Source organism: Centruroides sculpturatus, unplaced genomic scaffold (genome assembly GCF_000671375.1).
Source record: "Centruroides sculpturatus isolate CEXI.00-Female unplaced genomic scaffold, Cexi_2.0 scaffold522, whole genome shotgun sequence".
Lineage (NCBI taxonomy): Eukaryota > Metazoa > Arthropoda > Arachnida > Scorpiones > Buthidae > Centruroides > Centruroides sculpturatus.
In genome coordinates, this window is record NW_019384746.1 from 60,373 (window position 1) to 84,224 (window position 23,852).

At 30.6% G+C, this 23,852-nt stretch overlaps 2 protein-coding genes across 3 annotated transcripts in view; both read right to left on the bottom strand.

Annotated features, from left to right (window-relative positions):
* LOC111628460 overlaps nt 1–21,099 on the bottom strand; it is a 38,896-nt gene extending 17,797 nt beyond the window's left edge. The window contains exons 1-5 of one of the 2 annotated variants that reach the window (XM_023372256.1): nt 20,971–21,099; nt 18,816–20,059; nt 6,945–7,114; nt 6,338–6,467; nt 3,260–3,475 (exon numbers count right to left, since the gene is read on the bottom strand). In XM_023372256.1, coding sequence (XP_023228024.1) covers nt 3,260–3,475; nt 6,338–6,467; nt 6,945–7,114; nt 18,816–19,940 — 1,641 coding nt within the window. In that variant the 5' untranslated portion in view covers nt 19,941–20,059; nt 20,971–21,099. The remainder of the gene's footprint in view (nt 1–3,259; nt 3,476–6,337; nt 6,468–6,944; nt 7,115–18,815; nt 20,060–20,970) is intronic. The other variant, XM_023372257.1, reaches the window with a different exon arrangement.
* Nucleotides 12,461–13,341, bottom strand: LOC111628461. Its single transcript, XM_023372258.1, has 2 exons — nt 13,115–13,341; nt 12,461–12,991 (listed from the first exon to the last, which is right to left on the bottom strand). Exons 1-2 carry the CDS (start codon nt 13,119–13,121, stop codon nt 12,609–12,611), a joined length of 390 nt encoding a protein of 129 aa, XP_023228026.1. The 5' UTR covers nt 13,122–13,341; the 3' UTR covers nt 12,461–12,608.
* Nucleotides 21,100–23,852: the final 2,753 nt, after the last annotated feature.

Below are 23,852 nucleotides of genomic sequence, written 5' to 3' on the forward strand. Positions count from 1 at the left end.
TTTTTTTGTGCCAAGCTGAAACAGAAAAATCTACACCATGGAGCTCAGTTTCTTTTTCCTAGAAAATATCTAGTAGTTGAGTATGAGTGCTACCTCCCAATGTGCATGTTACATGTTCATATAGTATCAGTCAGTATATATTTAAAAAATGGCTCTTCATCTCATGTTGTACCATCGACTTTCAGACCATGATCCTGCAAGATGAGATGAATCTTAGGTTTATTTCAAGAGGAAATCTATGAAACAAGATATACAGAGGAGTTATGCATCTATAAAATGCTACTAGCTCGTACTATTTATTACAGTATCTGCTATTTTTTATAAACTTTTAGTAGTAAGTGATCCAATGGATCAGGGGTGGTCTAGTGAAAACTAAGAGAATCATAATCAGATTCAAATCCTAATCTTTTGCAATAAGATAAGCATTTTTTGTGCAGCAAATCAGCTAACAGACATAAAATGATTGTTACGTGTAAATATTTTTTGTATTTATTAAGACTATTTATAAAACTAGATCATGGAATGCATTGTAAGAGATATACTGTATAATAAAAGGAAAAAGTACATTGCAAAGGAAGAATTTTGAAAAGAAGACAGTAATGCAAAAATGCTTCTGTAATTATGCAGATGTGTAAACATTGACAATCTTATTTTGAAATTTTCTTTATGGATAAAAATTCTTATTGTAATAATCAAACAGTTTGAAGCAAATGACAAACTTCTCAGTCTTTTTAGTTGTTTTTATTAATATCTATACAATTTAAGCCATGATTAAAGCCTTTATAAATTTGCATTAGAGGAAAACTTCGAGGAACATCTTAAAACAGCCATATTTTCAACATGTAAACAAAGAAAACCAAAAAGTTCATAGTTATTCCTGAATAAATGATTACTTGAAAACTTCCTTATCAAATGTTTTACCCATGAAGAACTTTCAAAAGAAAGACATTTCACAATGTTTGTATGATTGGGAAGTCTTGAAAGAAAAGTTATATCTGCTCTTTTGTTTTTAATATTCCTAAGACTAAGATTACTTGAAAGTTAATTAGAAATAAATATTTTCTAATTTCTTTTGGAATAAAAATCATCCAAAGAAGAAATTTTTATCAAATATATTTTTAATTTATTGCTATTTAAGTCTTGATGCCAATTTTTAATAGCTTTTCTTTATATTTCAATAATTTGAAACTTTTACTTTCTGTGAGATGCGAACCACCCGTGATTAATTAATAATTTAATTAGAAAAAGTAAAAATTTAGACAAAAATATTCGTTGATTTTGGTGGGAAAATTATATTTTCTAAAACAAAGGAAACTGGAAAAAGTCACTTCCTTCAATGGAAGTTGAAACATTCTTTTGTTTTCCCTTATCTACTAAAAATCTTAGTCACCCTGGGAATTGTCAACCCCTCGATAAATCCCCTTTTCCTCTGTTCATGTGGAAAAATACCAAATGCTGATTGGAGAAAATTCATGGAAAAAGAAAGAATTTTGCATGATTCGAGAAGTACGTCCAGAGAGCCGAAGAAGGACAGATGTATTCCATATCATCTCCTGAAGGCCAATGTCGAATCCAGTTTTTATAAAATGAGTTAATTCGGTAAATAGTGAAGAAATTATTTAAATATATGCCATTACAGAACTAAAAAGGACAAACAGTCATATTCATCTAAAGAACAGAAAAAGATAAAGATGCATAAAGGTAGTATGATTTATGATAGAAATTGTGAGCTCTCTCTCTCTCTCTCAAAACAGCTTTATTCGAGTTTCTGGAAATTGTTTTATTTGCATATTTAATTTTGTATTATTTTGTTCATTAAATCTTTGTTTTATTTGTTAAAGAAATGTCTCTTAAGATTTGGAATCAAACACAAGTCCTCATCTCCTCCACAAATCAATACGTGTGTTAATCCGCATACCATAAGTTTGATTAACTGGTGTCATTATCCTGATGTTGGATAGAGACTTTACCATCTATATCCTATCTAATTTTAACAGCCCTCCTAGAAAAAGTTTAGAGATCAAATCTTGCGATTCTGAGTCGTATAAGTGGTACTCTTGGTTAGTATCCTCAGCTAATCTCACACTTTCTATTAGTCTTCATTTACCTCAAGTTTCAAATTTAATTAATTAAAATTACTTACATTTATAAATCATTAAAAGAAATTATTCTCAGATATATTAAATAATGATTAAAATATATTAAAATTCTGTAAATTAAATGCAACATTAGTTAAGTCTAATCAAATCTTGTTGGTAAACTGGAAGATAATATTTTGCCTAACAAAGATTTAGAAATTCAATAATTAATTGGCAAATTTCCAACAGAATTGTATAAAACAGGAGACAACAATAAATATTTATATTTTCATATTCAACTACATTAAAAAACATTTTAATTTCTAAGCAGAGTTAAAATATTTTTAAGTCTTATTCATTTTATCTAATTTTATCATTTACTAAACATAATACAGTAGAATCTGCTTATTATAATCACAAATATTATCGTATGTTTAATATTATTAGAATTAATATGTCCCAAAACATGTTTAAATATATTTAAAAAATTTTGCTTATTGTAATCAGTGATTTTAAGATATTTAGATATGTTTTAAGCTAATATAATGATATTTGTTATCTAGTTTTTCCATAGGATCAGTCAGTGCCCAATTTAGAGTTATGAGCACTGCAGGCTGTTAACATTAAAAGTCAAATACAAAATTGTACCTCCTAGAATTAGTGTGCCCTCAACTATAGTCTAGTCAGCCTATTTGGTAATAAGACACTGGATCGGATCAGTCTCAGCATGTGGCTAATAACAACATGGATTGTTGCCAGCCTTAATATTCTTTAAATGCTAAATGTTAACGATTATAGCAATTTAAATTTCTAGTATTTCTTACTTCAATTATCTGCTAGCTACTGTTAAAGACAATACTATAAAAATAGTAGGCAAACACTGGATGAATTACTTACTATTAATTAACTAATTAATGATGATTATTTATACTTTTTAATTGTTTTCATATATTCTTTTAATGACAGATTCAATAAAACTAGAATTTCCACTAATTGTGATCTTATATATTTATACCCACTTAATGTTATCAGTCAGTACAGACAAGTCCAAAGTGATTACAATAAGAAAATTCTTTTTTTTTTACACTTAATTTTCTATTTAACAGTATTTCTATATTAGATAAAATTTTTGCTATAATTAAAAGCAAGAAATTCATGTTTAATTTTTTAAAAAATCTTACGTGATGTTTTGGTATAAAGTATGGAGCATCAGTTTCTAATAACAGTCTATTTAAGGGGATTTTTTTAGCTACAAAATGGAGTTCTTTTGCTGATGGAAAAGTTACCAAATTTGTTATGCCCATATATAAATTTTCAAATGTATTCAGCCATATTTTCGCTTCTTTCCAGTCACCGGTAAAACAGTGTCGATGAATGTAATAATCGCTTGGAATTTCCTATAGAAATAAATAAAATTATTATTTTTGTATCGTATATTAGTTATATTATATCTGTTTGAAACATCCACTATGCACTTTTCTCTATAATATGCATAATGTCTGTATGCATCTTAATATTTCAAGATAAAAATCTTAATGTGTCTTGAATGTTCACATGCACATTCAAGATACATTTAGATTTTTGTCAGTTCTAATAAACAAACAGTTAGCTTCTAAGCTATTTCAGGAAGCAAAAATGTAGGAAAAGTAGAACTTTTTACAAAAAACTGGGAAAGGGTCAGAATTAAAAAATGGGGCTATCTATCTTTAAAAAATTGTTATATGATACGTTTAATAACAGATCAGTTATTTTGCATACAAGAAAATGAAAAATTTATTCTGAATTGCTATTGTAATTTACTCTTCAAACATCTTGAAAATTGTAGCATTAGGATTCTAGAAAATTGTAACACATTCTGAAAAATAGTAAATTCCGATATCTTTAACTTCACTTCAGGCTTTTGTTTTACTTCCTTCATAGGAGTGCTAAAACAGTGTTTTGGAGCAGAGCTTGGAGCTTAAGCCCAGATAATTTTGATTTTTCCATTGCTCCAGCCTTTTTGTATTAATAATTTTTGACATTAACATATTAGCAAGCATGCATTCATGTACCTACATGAAAATTAACATTGATTAGCTAACTTTCAACTCCAACTCTTGTTTGGTAAATATGGAGATAAGTTAAAAATACAGTACATTGCCCAGATTAACAGACTGCAGCTACTAAAAACAATAAGCAGTCATAAATACATTTAAGGTGATGATGTCATATCTGTCAATAAAATACTAGTTATCTCTCTAAGATTATCCTTTAATTTTGAGTACTGGCACTTTAATACAAATTATTATTCAAAATTGTATGCCACTTTAATACAAATTATTTTTCATAATTTGTATCAAAGTGGCATAATGTTTGCTAATTGAAAAAAGATAATAATACATGTATACATTTAAATAAAAATTCAAAAATAATTGATTACAAAGAACTGATGCTTTATAATAATTAATTATTTAAAATTGCCAAAGCTAAATAAATAATCAATTACATTCAATTAATCAATCAGCTTTACTGTCAACACTATCAACATGGATGAAAAATAGGTAATGACAAGATTTTAAATTTAGAAAATAGTAAGAAACATAAGACCTCTGGAAATACTGGAACCAAAGTATACTGTACTTTTTTATAACTTAAAAGTAAGCATACAAAAGTTTTATAAGATAAACTAAAATAATTGCTTTCTGAAGTTAACTTTACAACATTAAATAAACTCAATGATTTTATAGTAGACAAAGCAAAGGACTGTCAAATTTATATACAGGTAACCCCCGTATAACACGGTAGTTACATTCCAAAAAATTGACGTGTTATGCGAATCAAAGAACTAGTACGAAAAGGAGGGTTAGGTTCCAAAAATTAATAAACATGCTACTATATTTTCATAATTAAGTTAAATATCTTTATTAAAATTTTCTTAAGTGATACATATTAATATAAATTAAACAATGTTTTCTTTGTCATCACTAAAAGCACTATTAACCGAGAGTGTTTTATTTCTGGCAAGTTATCGTTATCCTCTCAGCATTTTTCTGCATTATTTTCAGATTCATGCTTTACCTTTTGCAGAAAGTGTATGTAATTTTAGATTGCTTGCTTCTAGTTAAAAGATCTTTATAAATTTCCTTATATGGCTAAGCACTTATGGAATAAGGGAAAAACATCTGGCAACACCAGAAGCAGAAGCGTCGAGATATGGCAAAATTGAAACAATTTTCACGAAGGACCATGTGTATGGAGACGAGAAAAGAAAATTTACACACTGAAGTACTAATAGTTCACGAAAATAATAATTCTCGTGAACTATTAGTACTTAAGTATGTAAAAATTTATTACATTTCATGTTGTACGAGGATTTTACCCATTTCTGGAAGCGTGTCAGAGTGAATCCGTGCTATAAAAGTACCGTGTTATACAGTGGATGGTACCAATTCTCGAACCGTGTTAGAGTGAATCCGTGCTATAGAAGTGCCGTGTTATACGGGGGTTACCTGTATTTTGATATTTTATTACATGCACACTGTATACCCAATATAAAAAAAAATTTTAATTATAAACTAGAATATGAAAAAAACTTCTGTAATGATAACAAAATGGGAAAAATTTCTTATATAGGAAACTAGAGTTGACAACTTGTAAAAATTTGATTTAACTGAATACTGTATGTTTTGAGAATCAAAGAAATCAGGAAAAAAATGAAATTAATCTACTATAGAAGATACTCCTCTAGTTAATATTCCATTTCATCTGTTCCTTTCACCCTAAAAATACTCTCTCATGTGTCTTTGTGATATGCAATAGAATAAGATCTGAAAATTGGTATTGCCTAATCTTCAGATCCCAATTCTGCTGTTTTATAAATATTTACCAAATTATTCTCAAATTAGATAATTAATTTTCTTCTTTTTCCTTAAAAAATCATTCTATTCTTCTTAAAATTAAAATACTAATATTGAACTAAATGTTATTCTAATGTTAATGTAACATTAAAAAATTAAATTAAAATTATTTAAAATTTAAAAAATATACTCTTATAAATTTAATAGCCATACAGAAAAAATAACATTAAAAAGAGGATAGATTTAATTTCATTAATATAAAATTAATTTAAATTATAAAATTAAACTTATAAAACTGAATATAAAAATTCCAACTAATGGAGTATGTGGAAAAGATTATAATATATATGGGTTTGCACTGTTAAAATGAAGAGTAAATAACTTAAAAATCATACTCAAATACAAGATATTACTACTACTTACTTCTTTAAGTATTTCTATACAATCATCATGAGCATCTCGACAATGAATAACAAGAGGTAGATTTTCACGAACAGCTATTTTCAACTGCTTTCGAAAGACTTCTTGCTGAATAGCAGGTTGGCAAGAATTTCTGAAAAATTTGAATATAACAAGATGTTAAATGTAAGTATCAATAATAATAAATCTTAAACATTTTTATTGGTGCAAGTCTCCGAAACTTTGGGAGCCTGGCACTACTTAAAATGTTATTGGAGGCTAAACAGGTTCCTGCCCCTTACAGTTGACACCCATACTTATATATTTCAATACAAACATTAAAGCATATAAGCATGGGCTACAATTTATTATAAATTATAGCACATGTATTATATGCTTCAATAATTTATAATATGTATTATAAATTAAAATATAATAGAATTACAAAATAATGGTTGATTTTAGCTAAAAGTTTAAATTCATTTTTAATTTTTTTTAGTAATTTCATTTATTTTTCTTTTATAAATTTGCCTGCTTTTTAAAAATTCAAAAGTTTAATTTTAAGCAAATTAATATTAATTGAACTATTGGGCTAACTAACTGAAGCAAAAACTATTTTTTTAAAATTTACTTTGATGAGTAATCTAGACCAATTTCTCCTAAGGCGACAACTCTTGGATGGACTAATGCCTTTAGCAAATCTTTTTCAATATCATCATTGTATTTATTGGCAAAATGTGGATGACAACCAAAAGCAGCCCAGACGTTTTTTTCTTTTAGAAGTTTTTCCCATTCTGATTTCTGTAATTGATAAATATTAGATTAAATTTAAAAATTAAAATATTTTAATACAATATTTCAAATTTATAATAAAACTATATTACTAAGTTTATTAAAAACAAACAAAAAATAAAGACATTTTTGTTAACAATTAACAATTCAATAAATATATATTAAATGATATATAAAATGAAATACTATATATTATATTTATCAATGAAATTGAGTACAGTCTATCAATTTAATTCCCAAAGTTCTATAAAAATCCAAACACATAGCTGCTGGAAAAATTATGTTTAATCTCTTTCAACATAATCCAGAGATTTAAACATCATACAAATTAGTATTACAAGTCATAGCAGGCCTGTTTGAACATGTCAAATTAAAGTTCTGCAAATTCTGCTGTCACAGAGCTTTGGATGTCCTGAATATCCAGGTAACACTTTCTTTTACAGCCATCTTCAGTTTGGGAAAGAGCATGAAGTCAGCAAGGACAAGATCAAGGGAGTAAGGAGAATATTTAAGCCCTCTTTGATCAGAAATAACTTCACAAGCAACTCCAAATGTTTAGGGGTATTATTGAAGAGAAGATGCTAGGAGTTGGGCCAAAGGTAATCCAGTTGAACATGATGAATATTTTGTAACAATTGCTTCATGACCTCTTTGTAGTATGCAGTGTTGAGTGTGACACTAGTACAAATTTTTTGCGGATCGTGCCTCCTGTTGATGAAAAATGTGATTAACATTATATCCATCTTTGATTTCTGGAGATGAAGTTTCTTTGGCCATGAGTATGATTGCAGCCATTTTTTTGCTTTCTTTTTGTCTGTGTTGAAATCACCAGAATTCATTGCCATTGATAATGATATCCATAAAGTTTGAATTGCTGTCAGCAGTGTCACTGAAATCTTCAGCACATATTCACTGTGCTTTTTGCTTGTCAATCAATGCATGAGGCACACACAATCCTCTTTCCAAACCCTGTTCTGAAATGATCTGAGCTATCTGTTTGCTGATACCCAACTCCTCTTCCATCATTCTCAGTATTGATCATCTGTTCTACTTTACCAGTTTATCCATATTTGACAATATTTCTGCATATATTTATTCTACAATTGAATCCAATTATAATGTACACTAATTTATGATTTTTCTATTCTAATGAGAACATTATTATAAATTTTTCATTTTTTATATATTTTTATATACTAATGAGCATATTTACAAGATATTTCACACAACGTATGAGTTTTTGTCAAATATAATTTAGTTATATAAAAAATTGTACTACAGTAAATTTTACACAAAATTCGCCAATATGATGCAGGAACAAAGACCCATATCTATAAAATTATATCAAAGTTTATGGAACATTTTCTTTTTTATAGATCCGAGAACAAAAGTGAAGTTATAAAAGAAAAATATTTCATGGAAAAAATTAATTTAAAGCCTTCATTTTTTTGTTTTTTAGATAATTTTTTAAAATTATTTTTTATAATAGAACTTTATGCATATTTCATTGCATATAGCAACTAAACAATTAAACACTTGCTTCACTAAGGTTTAAAGGGGTAAACATTTCAGTAGAGACTTTGAAAAAGTAAGTGAGCTTAAAAGTGTTAAAGAACATTACTGTATCTTTATATACAGGATGTCCAGAAAGGGTGAGTGCAGTTTAAAAGTAAAATAAATTAAAAATTAAAAATGTTTAAAGAAAGTTTTGTTTTTATTTTCAATCAACAGTTATTGGAAAATTATTTACTAAAAATTATGTTATCTAAATGGCGTCCATTACACTCCTGGAACTCTTCTAATCTTGAGCAAAGATTTCTCAGTACACATTGACACAAAGCCTGAGATACTGATGCCATTTCTGCTGTGATATTCTGCTTTAATTGAGTTAGTGTCCTCAACTTATTTTTGTACACCTGCTCTAAGAAGTCCTCATAAGAAATAGTCCAGAGGACTCAGGTCTAGACAGCATGGTGGCCAGTTAACATCACCTCTTTGCAAAATCAGCTTATTGGGGAATAACTCCTTTACGGCTTCAATTGATTCATGGTTTCAACAAGATGGTGCCACTTGTCACACATCAAATGAATTAAAAGCAGAAATGGCATTAGTGTCTCAGGCTTTGCGTCAATGTATACTGAGAAATCTTCGCTCAAGATTAGAAGAGTGCCAGGAGCATAATGGATGCCATTTAGGTAACATAATTTTTAGTAAATAATTTTCCAATAACTGTACATTGAAAATAAAAAAAACTTTCTTTGAACATTTTTTATTTTTAATTTATTTTACTTTTAAACTGCACTAACCGTTTCTGGACACCCTGTATAAGGCTAATATGAATCTATAGTAAGAACAATCATAGAAGATAAAGAAAGAATTCTTGATGTGGTAAAAAAATGCTCAATCCTTGAACTCAAGCATAATTTGTAAATGTTATGGTATTATTGCTGAGATGGAAACAATGCTCCGAAATTATGGTATGATAATCAAGTAAAAGTGAAGAATTGTCCAGTTGATCAGAACACTGTTATCAAGCTATGTTGCTTTTTGAAAAATTGAAAAAGTTGGGGAGGAAAGCAAAGATGAAAACTGTCACTAGTAATGGGTGGTTCAACCGATTTAAAACTAGCTGTAATTGCACAGCATCACAGAGAGTGGAGAGGTGACAAGTGCCAATAAAGAAGCTGCATCTATCTTATTTTTCTGAGACACTCAAGGCTATGATAGAAAAAGGTAACTATAACAGTGAAACCATATTTAATATAGATGAGACTGTCCTGTTCTGGAAGAAGATGCCTAAAAGAACTTTTATTGCACATAAAGAAAAAACTTTCCAAGCTTAAGGTTTCTAAAGACCAACTGAATGATGGTTGGCAGGAGTGCAGCTGGTGACGGCAAGTTAAAAACTTCTCTTAATTTACCACTCTGAAAATCCAAGAGCCTTAATTAATTAAAAAATATATCTAAAACATGTAAAACAGCAAGGCCATATTTGTGAGAAGACTATGTCTCGGAAACTCACTACTAAGTGGAATCATTTTGATGCTTAAAGTGGGTCTCATTCTCCAATCTTCTTTAGTATCGCTGGTTTTGAGCGTGATCTTTCAAACTTTGCCGGCCATGACCACAAGGTCATCCACAATGCATTTTCAGTAAAATTAACCTATTCAATTTCAAAATTTTTCAACGTTGCATGTTACTCCAAGTTGAATTTTTGTCGATGCCTAACAAAAATTTCCTGTTTTTGAAAAAATAATCCTGGCTATCGTATCATCCGAAATTATTTTTTTTTATTTTGCACAAACAATATAAAGGTCAACCGGTCAAGGTCAGCACGTTGCAACCAGAGATATGTTGGGAATAACACAGGACAGGTAAATGGGTTTATTTCAAAGATTTGTTTGTCAAAATTTGATTTCTCATTTCGAACTTCCCAATGCATGTATCTGTCAAAATTCAATTTGACAACATTTGCATTTCCAACTTTCCAATGAGCAACACATGCGCAAATCTCACACTACTGCCTGTTTGTAGAGTGTGTCACTATTTTGAATTTTATTCTGACTCAGTTCTCAGTTTCCCGAGTACCTACAAGTCTGGTTTTTTTTATGCACGCATGATTTGAGCACCTAATACTCTGTGTCAAATTGCAACTCCTGACATATACTCCTTCATACCTCTAAGCTTGTTACCCAGCAGGTAGTATGATTTTATAAACAAGACAATCTTGTCAATTAGCTTACCAGTTATTTGGAAGTCAAATCATAAAGCTTGGACAACAGCTTCCATTTTAGATGACTGATTTGGTCACTACTTCATACCCAAAGTCTAATGTTATTGCAAGTCTAAACAGATTCCATTTAAAGTGATGCTTCTCATTGACAAGGCATCCAGTCACCCTCCTGCCACTCTAATTGATTTTGACCCACATGTGAAAGTTGTGTTTTTGCCTCCAAGTGCAACCAGCTTGCTTCAACCAATGGACCAGGGAGTCATCAAAACATTCAAGGCATACTACACAAGGTGTTCGTTTGCACATCTGAATGAAGCTATGAGGCAAAACAATGCGATATCTGTTTAAGACTTTTGGAAACAATTCAATGTTTTATATGCTGTAAGAATCATTGGAAAATCTTGGGATAAAATTTCCAAAAAACATTGAATGGTGTCTTGAAAAAACTTTGCCCATTTTTTCAGAAACAACACTAGAAACTGATCATATCGCTCAAGTGATACCATGTTTCCCTGAAAATAAGACAGTGTCTTATATTAATTTTTGTTCTCAAAGATGCGCTAGGTCTTATTTTCAGGGGATTTCTTATTTTTCCATGAAGAAGAATTCATATTTATTGTTGAACAAAAAATTCTCAAGTCTAACTTAAATGAGAGTGACATAAATCTTGTCGTGTCGAACTGAACTTACAAAGTTCCCGTGCTGGAGTGGACTTCCCACTCTCGCTTCAACTTAACCTTTTCATAGCGTTGACACTGGGCTCAATGACCAATTAGCAGTGTTGCAACGAATAGTATATTCGGCCATGCTCCTGGCCAAATAGCTGAATATTCAGCCATACTATTTGGCTTGATTAACGCACGTATGAAAATTGACACGCAAACCACATTATGGCAAGGACCCTGCTCTCTATTGACCCACTGTCACTATGCTTCGCCAATCACGTTAATTCTTGACAGTTGAAGGGGACGGACACAAGCGTCATGGCAGTATGTGATAAGTGATGATATCAAATGTGGATAACAATGAAATGACCTACATGTGTAAATAACAGAAAAAGAAGAGAAGGACCGCGAAGTGAAAATGAAAATAAATATGAAATTGAGTTGGTAACATAATCGAACAAGTCAAGGCAGCTTATTGGCGTGAAATTTGTGGCCATCAGTGCCAAACAGTTGTTGTCATAGACTTCGGAAAGCTAAATGCTTGTNAAAATAAATAAAAATATTATTTTTGTATCGCATATTAGTTATATTATATCTGTTTGAAACATCCATTATGCACTTTTCTCTATAATATGCATAATGTCTGTATGCATCTTAATATTTCAAGATAAAAATCTTAATGTGTCTTGAATGTTCACACGCACATTCAAGATACATATAGATTTTTGTCAGTTCTAATAAACAAACAGTTAGCTTCTAAGCCATTTCAGGAAGCAAAAATGTAGGAAAAGTAGAACTTTTTACAAAAAACTGGGAAAGGGTCAGAATTAAAAAATGGGGCTATCTATCTTTAAAAAATTGTTATATGATACGTTTAATAACAGATCAGTTATTTTGCATACAAGAAAATGAAAAATTTATTCNTAATGAATTTAATATTTAACTGTTCACTTAAAAATGAGAAGTATGTGAATTTTATAGAAATCTAACCAAAGAGAAATGTAACAGGAAATGAGACATTCAGTTTAAAAGATGTGTATATACAGTTTCTGTACATAAGATATATGAAAGAAAATGGGAATGACAATTTTAAGTTGCTGTGACCCTAAGTACTACTTTGTTTATGTAATATAAGGTACTTAATGTTTCCAAAATTATTACCTGCTATTTCCTGTCGTGTTTCATTAAGTAGTGGGATATGTCCAAGTTTGCAATCATGACCATAATGAGGTTTGATGTAAGTTACTTGTACATTATTTCTTCCTTCTAGCACATTCATTGCTGAGGTGCAGTGATCTTGAATTTTACAGGATTCTAGACATCTGTTAGGTCGTTTACTCTGTAGCTGTTTATATCGTTTTCTTCCAGTCCTGTTACAATAGAAATAATATTTGTTTTCTCCTCTTGATTTTTTTGTGCGAGGCCCACAAGGTGCAGAATATTTAGAGTTGGTTCTCAATTCCTCTGTTACTTTCCATTCATAGAAATCTGTCAAATAAGTAATACTTTTATTTACTACTGAATGAGCTGTTAATATTCATGAAAACAATTATTTTAAAACATATTAATTAAATACAGCATTTTTAAGATTTCAGAACAGAATTTACTTACCCTTCATATTTTTGAATTCCAGCTTCTCAACTTCAAAGGCAAATCCATGTACTTTCTCCAAATGTTCTCGTAATTGATGAGATTACGAGAACATTATGGACAAAGTGTAATCACTTTGTCCATAAAGATTAACTACTGGTCACATAAATTTAAAGTTCGGTACTAAATGCAATACGCGTGAGCAAGTAAGATGTAAGTTCTGATTGCTAACGTATGCTGGATGATCACTCCTCAACATGTTATTATCACTTTGCCCGACTAGGTGGTAGCAGTATTCATAATGACCGGTCAATTTGATAAATTATTGAAATTTATTACAATGCCCGATTTTGTTGGTCATTATTCATAATGCCCGGGCATTATGAATAATGCCCATATTAATCACTTTGTCCATAACATATATACTAAATTGCCAAACGATCGCCTAAATATCGGGCTATTATATGGCTAATTAAATGATTAGAATAAAGTAATTTGTCATTAGAGGTAGGCGTTAGGCGCCATCTCGTAAGTAAATTAATAATTAAAATTAAATAAATAAATAATTAAATTAATTTTAGAACCTTCTGGAATAAAAGAACTGGCACAGGGTGGGGCTTGAACCCACAACCTACACTTGTCGTGCGGTGCACTTGCCAGTTACGCCACCCTGACCCCGAGCAAGTCTTCGCTTCCAGAAGTATATTAGATTATATATAACCTTACTTGGTTAAATACATCACTGACTGGGGACGACTTCATCGCCCACGACCCTCAGTGGCACTCGGTGTTACATTAGCTGGCTGAATACCATCTATGTTGTAGATGTTAGTCTACTTGTCTTATTCAGCAGTCCAATGTTCTGGCTAAAGACATTACTCACTAAAGGAGCAGTGCTATTTGCTTTAGTGAAGCAATTCCTCATAGGATAAGATGATACCATCAAAAATAATAACAACTGGATGAACTTTTGAACTGTTTTTAGTGTGCAGAGAGTAGCCTCTAATAAGAAAAGACTGTTTTGGTTCCTGGTGATTGGCTAGATGGAAAGAAAGACGACTTAGTTTTTATTCAAAATTTTTATTTTTTCCAGAAGGCCCTCTGCAGGTACCAATGGCATAGCTAGACCAATTGTAGTAGGGGTGGAATGACCTTACCTGGGAGTCTGGATGGGGTCAAGGAAGAGTCCATGGCCCTCCCCAGATAATTTTGGAAATATTATTATTATTAAATAATGTACATATGAAACAATACAAAATATTCAAAATTTAAATGTTAAAAATTCATTAATTATATTTTTTAGATAAATATATAAATAGGATTTTGTCATTTGAAAAAGTGGCAAAATCCTATTTATATAGTAAAAAAAATATAAGTTTAAAAANGTTGTGTTTTTGCCTCCAAGTGCAACCAGCTTGCTTCAACCAATGGACCAGGGAGTCATCAAAACATTCAAGGCATACTACACAAGGTGTTCGTTTGCACATCTGAATGAAGCTATGAGGCAAAACAATGCGATATCTGTTTAAGACTTTTGGAAACAATTCAATGTTTTATATGCTGTAAGAATCATTGGAAAATCTTGGGATAAAATTTCCAAAAAACATTGAATGGTGTCTTGAAAAAACTTTGCCCATTTTTTCAGAAACAACACTAGAAACTGATCATATCGCTCAAGTGATACCATGTTTCCCTGAAAATAAGACAGTGTCTTATATTAATTTTTGTTCTCAAAGATGCGCTAGGTCTTATTTTCAGGGGATTTCTTATTTTTCCATGAAGAAGAATTCATATTTATTGTTGAACAAAAAATTCTCAAGTCTAACTTAAATGAGAGTGACATAAATCTTGTCGTGTCGAACTGAACTTACAAAGTTCCCGTGCTGGAGTGGACTTCCCACTCTCGCTTCAACTTAACCTTTTCATAGCGTTGACACTGGGCTCAATGACCAATTAGCAGTGTTGCAACGAATAGTATATTCGGCCATGCTCCTGGCCAAATAGCTGAATATTCAGCCATACTATTTGGCTTGATTAACGCACGTATGAAAATTGACACGCAAACCACATTATGGCAAGGACCCTGCTCTCTATTGACCCACTGTCACTATGCTTCGCCAATCACGTTAATTCTTGACAGTTGAAGGGGACGGACACAAGCGTCATGGCAGTATGTGATAAGTGATGATATCAAATGTGGATAACAATGAAATGACCTACATGTGTAAATAACAGAAAAAGAAGAGAAGGACCGCGAAGTGAAAATGAAAATAAATATGAAATTGAGTTGGTAACATAATCGAACAAGTCAAGGCAGCTTATTGGCGTGAAATTTGTGGCCATCAGTGCCAAACAGTTGTTGTCATAGACTTCGGAAAGCTAAATGCTTGTAATGAAAGTCACTTAGCATGCACAGGTGAAAGCCTGGGGCTGTTCGAGCTACCAAGCTGTCTCGAATATGTGAAATCATAACTGTGACTTATACCGATGTCCTATCTGTCTCTTTTCTCTGTTATCACCAGGCTATGAGTCACGTAATTGTAAAATGGGAAATCTACGACAGAAAAGTGACAAATTGAAATTATCATGAGTGCATATTATGATGTATGCATAGGCATACGTGGACTAGAGCAATAGAGAAAAGAGAAAGGGAAGAGCAAAGTTGAGTGCTTAAAAAAAAGGATAGGCAAGGTCAGACCCTCACTGTCAGATGTGCGACGATTCTTAAACAAATAGGTGTGTACTTGTGCTGATCTTTGTAATTATAAATTGTGAATACATGTGACTAATATTATTTTCTTTTTTATTTTGTGCATGTTATAAGTTATAAATAAATATAAACAAACACTAATCTGATAACATTAAACCTAAATACCAAAACAATTAATTTACTGTGTTTTTGTTATTTCTTACTCCTGTTTTTAGGTATCCAGTATTTGGCCGAATAGTGATTAAATATTCGGTATTCGGCTGAATAGCGAAAAATAGGCTGAATACAAATAGTAACTGAGTATTCATTACATCACTACCAATTAGTGCTTACTGAACCGTAGCACTATGCAAATGTGATGTGGCGTGATTCGACCAACCAATTAGCAATCACCAGCCGTAACGTTATGCAAATCTGTGATTCCCAAGCCATAGTCTTATGCAAATCATGCCATGTGGCATGATTGTCTGCTGACCAATCAGTGGCTGTACTTTCAAAAAGCTAACGGCCACTTTCAATCATCTGTCGATGACCATTATGACTAAAAAAACCTTTGCTAGGTCTTATATTTCGCAATTCAGCAAAACCTCTGCTAGGTCTTATATTCAGAGGATGTCTTATTTTCGGGGAAACACGGTAATTGCTGTTAATCTTGCCAGTCAATTATATTTGGAAATCAATGATGATGACGTAAATTAGCTGTTGGATTCACATAGGAGCTGACAATTGATGAGCTCATTAGAGAAGCTTCAGCAAAACGTCACTGAAGTATCTGACACCTCAGACCCAATTCCTCCAGAAAAGGACATGACAATTGCAAGCTTGACAGAGGGTCTCAGTTCAATAATTGAACTGAGTCTATGTTTTCTAAAAATTTTAAGCTCCTTTCAATTATTGAAAGAAGCTTAAAAATTTTAGAAAACAGACTCCAACAAAGAATTTCATTATAGCTATAAAGCAAGAAATAAAAAAATGATTAGCTTGCTATGAAGAAATTCTGCATGAAAAAAAGAAGACCCTGTCATCAGACGATTTTATGAAGCCATCAACATTGAAGTAACATTTTTACATAACTCATTTATTTTTTTATATTTTGTATTAATATGTATAAAAAAACTGCAATTTTATTAAATATTTTTCTTCTAAACTAGTGTTTTTGTTCGTCCTTGGACCCAATTAAACAAAATTTATATGCATTTATATGCAAAATTGTCCCTGACTTATGCAAATTTGACTTAAGTGATTTTTGTCAGACCCACTTATGGCATAACTTCAAGGTATTATTGTATACAGATTCCATAATAATTCCAGTATTTCCTATTACAAAACTATACTATTTTCTTTGGGCATCCCATATCACATGCTTTAAGTTATAGGAAGACACTTAGTCTTGCTATACTGTTTCCATCTTATTTTTTGTTAAGAAAAATTTATTAACTTTAGAGTACTAATTCCAGAAATTACAAAGTTTTAACATCATGATTACTGTTGACAATTTTCTGTAGGTCCACTATTGAGCTATCTCATTATTATTAATTTTACAAATATGAATTTTTTTAAATTAAATTAAAAGTTTAATCAGTACTTTGTAGATTACAATGAAAGACTAGTACTTATTACCTTAAATTAGACAATTTTTTTATTTCCTTTAAATTTCTATGCCTTAACCTTTCTGTTTATACTAGAATTAAAATTAATATTTATAGTTTATTTAAGTTATTTATGTTATTTTTTGTTTTATATACTTTAATATAAGGATCATGAGCAATAATCATGATGTAAGAATCATTTTATTTTTTCCCTACGAAGTGTGATCAATTATCCAAAAAAACTCTGAAATTGTCCCGTCCCAATTATTTTGGGTATTTTATGTTATTTTTTGTTTTATATACTTCAATATAAGGATCATGAGCAATAATCATGATGTAAGAACCATTTTATTTTTTCCCTACCAAGTGTGATCAATTATCCAAAAAAACTGGTTATCTGAAATTGTCCCATCCCAATTATTTTGGATAACTGATGCTCTGCTGTATATTATCCTTTCAGTTCTTTAAGTTTTAATTATCTACATATTATTGAACAGAAAACAACCCTTACTATTGAGTGTTGAAATTGAATGTAACTACTACTAAATACATATATACATTAATGTTAAATTAAATATTAATGATATGATTCTATTAATATTAAATTATAATATTTAAATTGTTATAGTTCTAGTTGTTTCTAAGAGAAAACTTTTTTATATAGAAATTTTATTTGTATCTTTCCACCATATTTCCTGTAATAATTGCCCAGTAGGTAATTTTTTTTCATTCTTGAGGGTTAATTATTGGAGTAAAAAATTGGAAAAAGTAATGTAAGAAAAAAGCATGATTTTAAAAGAGATGTCAAACCAAAGTAAAACAAAAACCAAAATAAATACTGTCTAATATTATTATCAAACATTGATAATAATTAATATTAGGAATTATTGAAATTTATTATCAATGTTTGATGATAATATTAGACAGTATCTATTTTTCCAACTTTCATATAGGAAATTATTGTATCAACAGTCAATTATTCGATAACATCAAACATCACTAATATACTAGTATTTAGATCAACCAATGCAGTTTACTTCACAATACAAATTAGATGGGCAATTAATAAAAGAAGAATATTTATGTGGGCAATTATTACAGGAAATATGGTAAATTTGTTTCTTTAATTCATTCATTTTCTCGTCTCTTCATTTTTAAATGAAGAAATGAGAAAATGAANTCAACCAATGCAGTTTACTTCACAATACAAATTAGATGGGCAATTAATAAAAGAAGAATATTTATGTGGGCAATTATTACAGGAAATATGGTAAATTTGTTTCTTTAATTCATTCATTTTCTCGTCTCTTCATTTTTAAATGAAGAAATGAGAAAACGAATAAATTAAATCTTCAGATTATTCAATAATACAAATAATCTAAAGTGAAAAACATTAAATATTTTTTAAACAAAATATAATTACCTTGGCAAATGATTGAGGTTCACAGAATATAGTGATGCATCCTTCATAATTTTTAGGAAAAGTTTCATAATTTTCCAACTGATATTTTTCATATGTTCCTTGAAAATGTTCACGTTTGAATAAAAAGTCAAGATGGCAGTGTGTATCAATAAAACCAATATTAATATTTTTAGAAAAAGAAATATCATATGGAGGTAAACTGAAAAAAGAATTCATTCGATTTCTCTTTAGAGATGAATTAATTTCATTACAACGGTCTGTAGGATATGACATTCGTTTTACATAATTATATTTACTTTTTGGTAGTGATACTGCATCTGCACTTCTTCGTCCTTTCCTAACTACTATAGGTAACTGAAAGGTTTCATCTACAGTTTTTGTCATATTAGAAATATCATTTTTCTTTGAATTATTAGAATCACAGATATCTTCAAACGATATTTCACAAGTCTTCACCGAACTTGATGATTCTGTTGATAAATCAGATATAGAAATGTCACCTTGTTTACTGCACTCAGAAGAATTACAAGGAGTTAGATTGTAATTTAATGCAGGTGAATCTTTTTGATAAGTTTCAGTACATTTTAAAGTTAAATTTTCTTGAGAGTTCAAATCACAGATTTTAACATCAGCAATTATTGGTTTTTTATTTGCAGTCCAACCACTTGGAGATTTTCTTTTCATAGATTTGTACTGTCCATATTTCATTACAGATGAATCTATATTCAAATTTTCTAAATGAAATTGCATGTTATAATTTCTTTCAGCATCATTCCTATTTTTTTTGTTTTTTAATTTTTCTGGATTACACAAATAAAAACTGGAGATAGTTTTCTTCGGTTTAACTATTTTTGACTGATTAATAACAAAATATCTATTGTCGTCTTTAATATTAAGATCACACAAATTTTGATGCTTTTTCTTATAGTCTGGTGTCAATAGATCTTCTTCAACTAATGGCATTTCAAAAGATTTGTAGAAAAAATTTTCATTTCGAGGTGGAGACTGAGATAAAATAACTACGTCTTCCAAATTATCTTCAGTATCACTCATTTTATAATCTGAAGACATTTCTTCATATGTATCGTTAAAAGAATAGTTGAAAGAATCAAATTTATCAGACATCTGAAAGTAACATTCACTGATGAATATATATATTGTTATATATCATGATTTAATTATTTCACAAAAATTTTGTTTAATTTTCAATATCTTTGATGTCTGTTCTCAAAATATTCTATAATCTGAAATAAAAGAAAACATTTTATATAATATATTTTATATTATATTTTTAAAAAGTGATTTAATTATATTTAATTAATTCAAAAATACTATTGGCTATATATACAATAAATAGAAATCTACAACTAAAATATAATTTTCAAAGCTTTTATTTATTTATTAATTTTCAAAGCATGGTTTTATATTCTAATCAAATATTTTTCAATTCCTTAACTCATCTTTCAACATTCTTTATATAACTTTAATAATATATATAGTAAAAACTCTGTATAGTTTAGTAAGCAATATTAATATTTAGTATTACCAATTTGTCTATTAAGTTAGAAGTATTAATATTTTGTATACACAATTTGTTTGTTATATTTGGCTATTTTATTTTATTTTTAGTATTAGCAGAATTTGTATTAATTTTATTATTTAAAAACGTTATTTTGCTGTTAATAGCATATTGGTTATCGGTTATTAATATTTGTATTTTGAACTTGTTGTTCTATTTTTTTGAAATGTTCTAATTAACCTGACGATGATCCATTGATTGGATTGAAAACGTTTGTTTAAAGAATAAATCTCTCAGCGAGTGATCAGGTGTTAATTAATTCATTATTTTCTGCTGAGCGCGCTTTGGGTTGTTTTTCTAACAAGCAAGAATTGAGAATACATTTAAACCAGGGGTGAACCAATTAGACCTAAAGTTACAAAAAACTGAATTCGTTCAATACCACAAGGATTACAAATCGTTGTAAAATCACAAGACAAGCTACTAAGAATTACTGTAGTTTTGTTTGTCAAGTGTTATTATTTATATAACATCGATATCAAGCTTTAAAAACTCGAATGAAGCATTTTACTATAATATCAATATATAAAATCTATCAATTATACAATAAGAATAATGTAATTAACGTTTACTAACTTTTTCTCCAAATAGAAATATATTCCTTAGTCAAAAATCGTTCCAAAATTTTAAACTTTAGAACCGAAGTTCTATATTGCAATTGAAATTACCGCATTAGAAGAGTGTTGCCAGCTCTCATTATCATTTCTCGATGGAAAAAATTTTTCATTTTTTATATAAATTCTGTTTTAAAATTACTTTTTTGTGTATTTTAATATTTTTAAAAAATATTTCTTATTTATAATACTATATATATACGGCTGGATGACCGAGACGATAAAGGTTGCCGTATTGGGGAATCCGAGATAGAATCGAGGGAACTTTTCAGGAATTATTCGTAAGCAGTCTGTTCCTGATATGTCGGGTCCGTCTCTCATCCATTATGGACCTGGCCAAATTCACGTTGGCCTCAAAAATGTGCACTCAAAGCAGAAAAAGAAAAGTGAAAAGAAGTATATTATATATTGAAACCGACCGGGTGACCGCGGTGGCTTAGCTTTTGGCTTGCGTTGTCTGGTAGAACTGCTTGAAGCTAGGTTTATGCTGCGAATTTTATCGTTTTAATGGCATTACAGCCTGTTAAATTTCTTATCACACTGCCACGTTATTGCCCACTCCAATCAAAAATCGATTTTCTCTAGAAATTAATTTTTAATACGTATGATATCGATGGTATTCATTAGTTGTGGAAACTACTATGTACTTTTCGCAACCAACTTGTTGGATATCTTGTTTTAAAAGTTGAGACAACTTTCTGTGTATCCAATGAACAAATCGTTTACAATCATGTAATCGTTGCTGTTACGGTAAGATCTGACAACATCAGAGAGAGAGGGACGTGCAAGACAGACGGCCCTGACTAATGTATAAGAGTGGAGATCGCCCGGTCCAATTAGGACCCCGAATAAAGCATTCAGAGTAAGTGTCTGTATTCCTGTCTCAGGGGAGGTCTTAAGTGCGTCACGAAGGGCATATAAACACTAAATAAACCACATAAAACATGGTGGCAGCGGATAATTAAGGCAGTGAAGGAAACGAGGCTTAACGAACACGCGCCAGCTTAGTTAATTAAACAAGTAATCAGACACTTCGTTCAAAGGTTGATACTGCGGCAGACAGACAGTCTCCTTGGTATATTAATATAACAATTACTTTAAAGCAACAGAAAAAATATATATAATCTATTTAAAAAGCGAGATGAATAATTTAACTCCTCCGGAACCTTTTTCCATGGACACGTCAAATCCAGAAAATTGGAGTTTATGGAAGCAACGATTTGATATTTATGCAACGGCTATAGATTTACCTGCAAAAAGTGTTCCACAGCAGAGAGCCATCCTGCTCCATATTATCGGAGAGCACATCTTATTATCGGGATTATTATCCATATTATCGGGAGCTCAACGGTCTCAACGACCTGAAAGACCGTTGAGTATTCAACAAACTAACATGGCGGCTTCCACGAAAAAGTAAATTTCGCTTATAGAAACTATCCATTCGCTGCTGTGGATGCTGTAATAGCGAACAGATTAATGAACAATCTGTATATGATAAAACATGTGATTGCACGATTATGTTGGATAATTTGGTCAATATTGAAATATTAAGATTTTTTTCATTTGTCCAAAATTGATTACGACCGATATTTGCCCCGCTAAATCTTCCTAATGATATAAATATTCAAGAAATTAATTAAAATTATTAAAGAAAGACCCAGTATACAAGAAAATGATACAGATATGGGTTCATTTGAATAAAAGAATTTATTCGAATAACGGTTAAGCGAGTTACTTTAATTATTTAGCAGTCACAATCGCCACCTTCTAGTTACTTAAGTCAGCCATCTTGAAAAGCGACCTCTCAACGAAAGCGTTTCTTTTTTCTGCAAAACGTGACGTCAGATCGTTCAATGGAGGGCCTTAACGGAAAATTCACTGTCGAGGCAACCGTTGAATATAGAAACGTATGGAAAAAGTCTATCCCATCAAACCCTACTACGATTTTAAAGAAGACTTATACCTATGGAAGGATATTATATGTAAAGGACATGCCGTAATAATTCCAGAGAAACAAAGAACCAGAGTTCTACAGCAAATTCATGCTGCACATCTGGGAATCAACGCTTCACTCAGTAGAGCGAGGGATAAGGTATAAATCGTGACAGAGAATAAATCGTGACATAGAAGTAGTAGTAAAATCTTGTAGATGTAGTGATCTTGGGGAATACCGAAGTAAACTAGATCTTAATGTGGGATAAGAGTTAACTGAAGACCTCACAATACAACACACCTCAGAGCCAAATAAAAAAAAACAACACATTTATATCAAATTATACCTACGCGTGTACATGTAGACGTAGCTAACATTAGCCAGCAGTTACTAATATCCGATTAGTACAATTAACTCACTAATCACAAATACCGATACAGTAGAGCGTCGTTTATACGAATCAATTGGAGACTGGAGTTGTTCCGAGAACCGATTATATACGAAAAAATATAACCTATCCCGTGTTGAAATTTTTCTCCGTTGCGTGTCGCTTCGCGTTGAATTTTCGTCGATGTTAAACCTAACGTATAGTTTTTAAAATAATAATCGTGGTTATCAGCGTTGCCAGATTTGGCTACTTTGCGCCAAATTGGGCTACTTATTTTTCAGTTTGGCGTTTAAAAAAGCATTTGGCGCACTGGCTACTTTTTGGGCTACAAAAATTTGACTTGGCTACATTTTGGGCTGGTTACACAAATTATTTCATCCTTTGTTTTGCGCACAGAACGGTAATACTTGTTGTGCTGTCTACTCGTTTTGTTTTTAAACAAAGTATAATTTATATAAGTTTTATAATTTATTTATTATTGGTATTAAAATGGGAAAATGGACAAAGTATTCTCGGTCCTTTC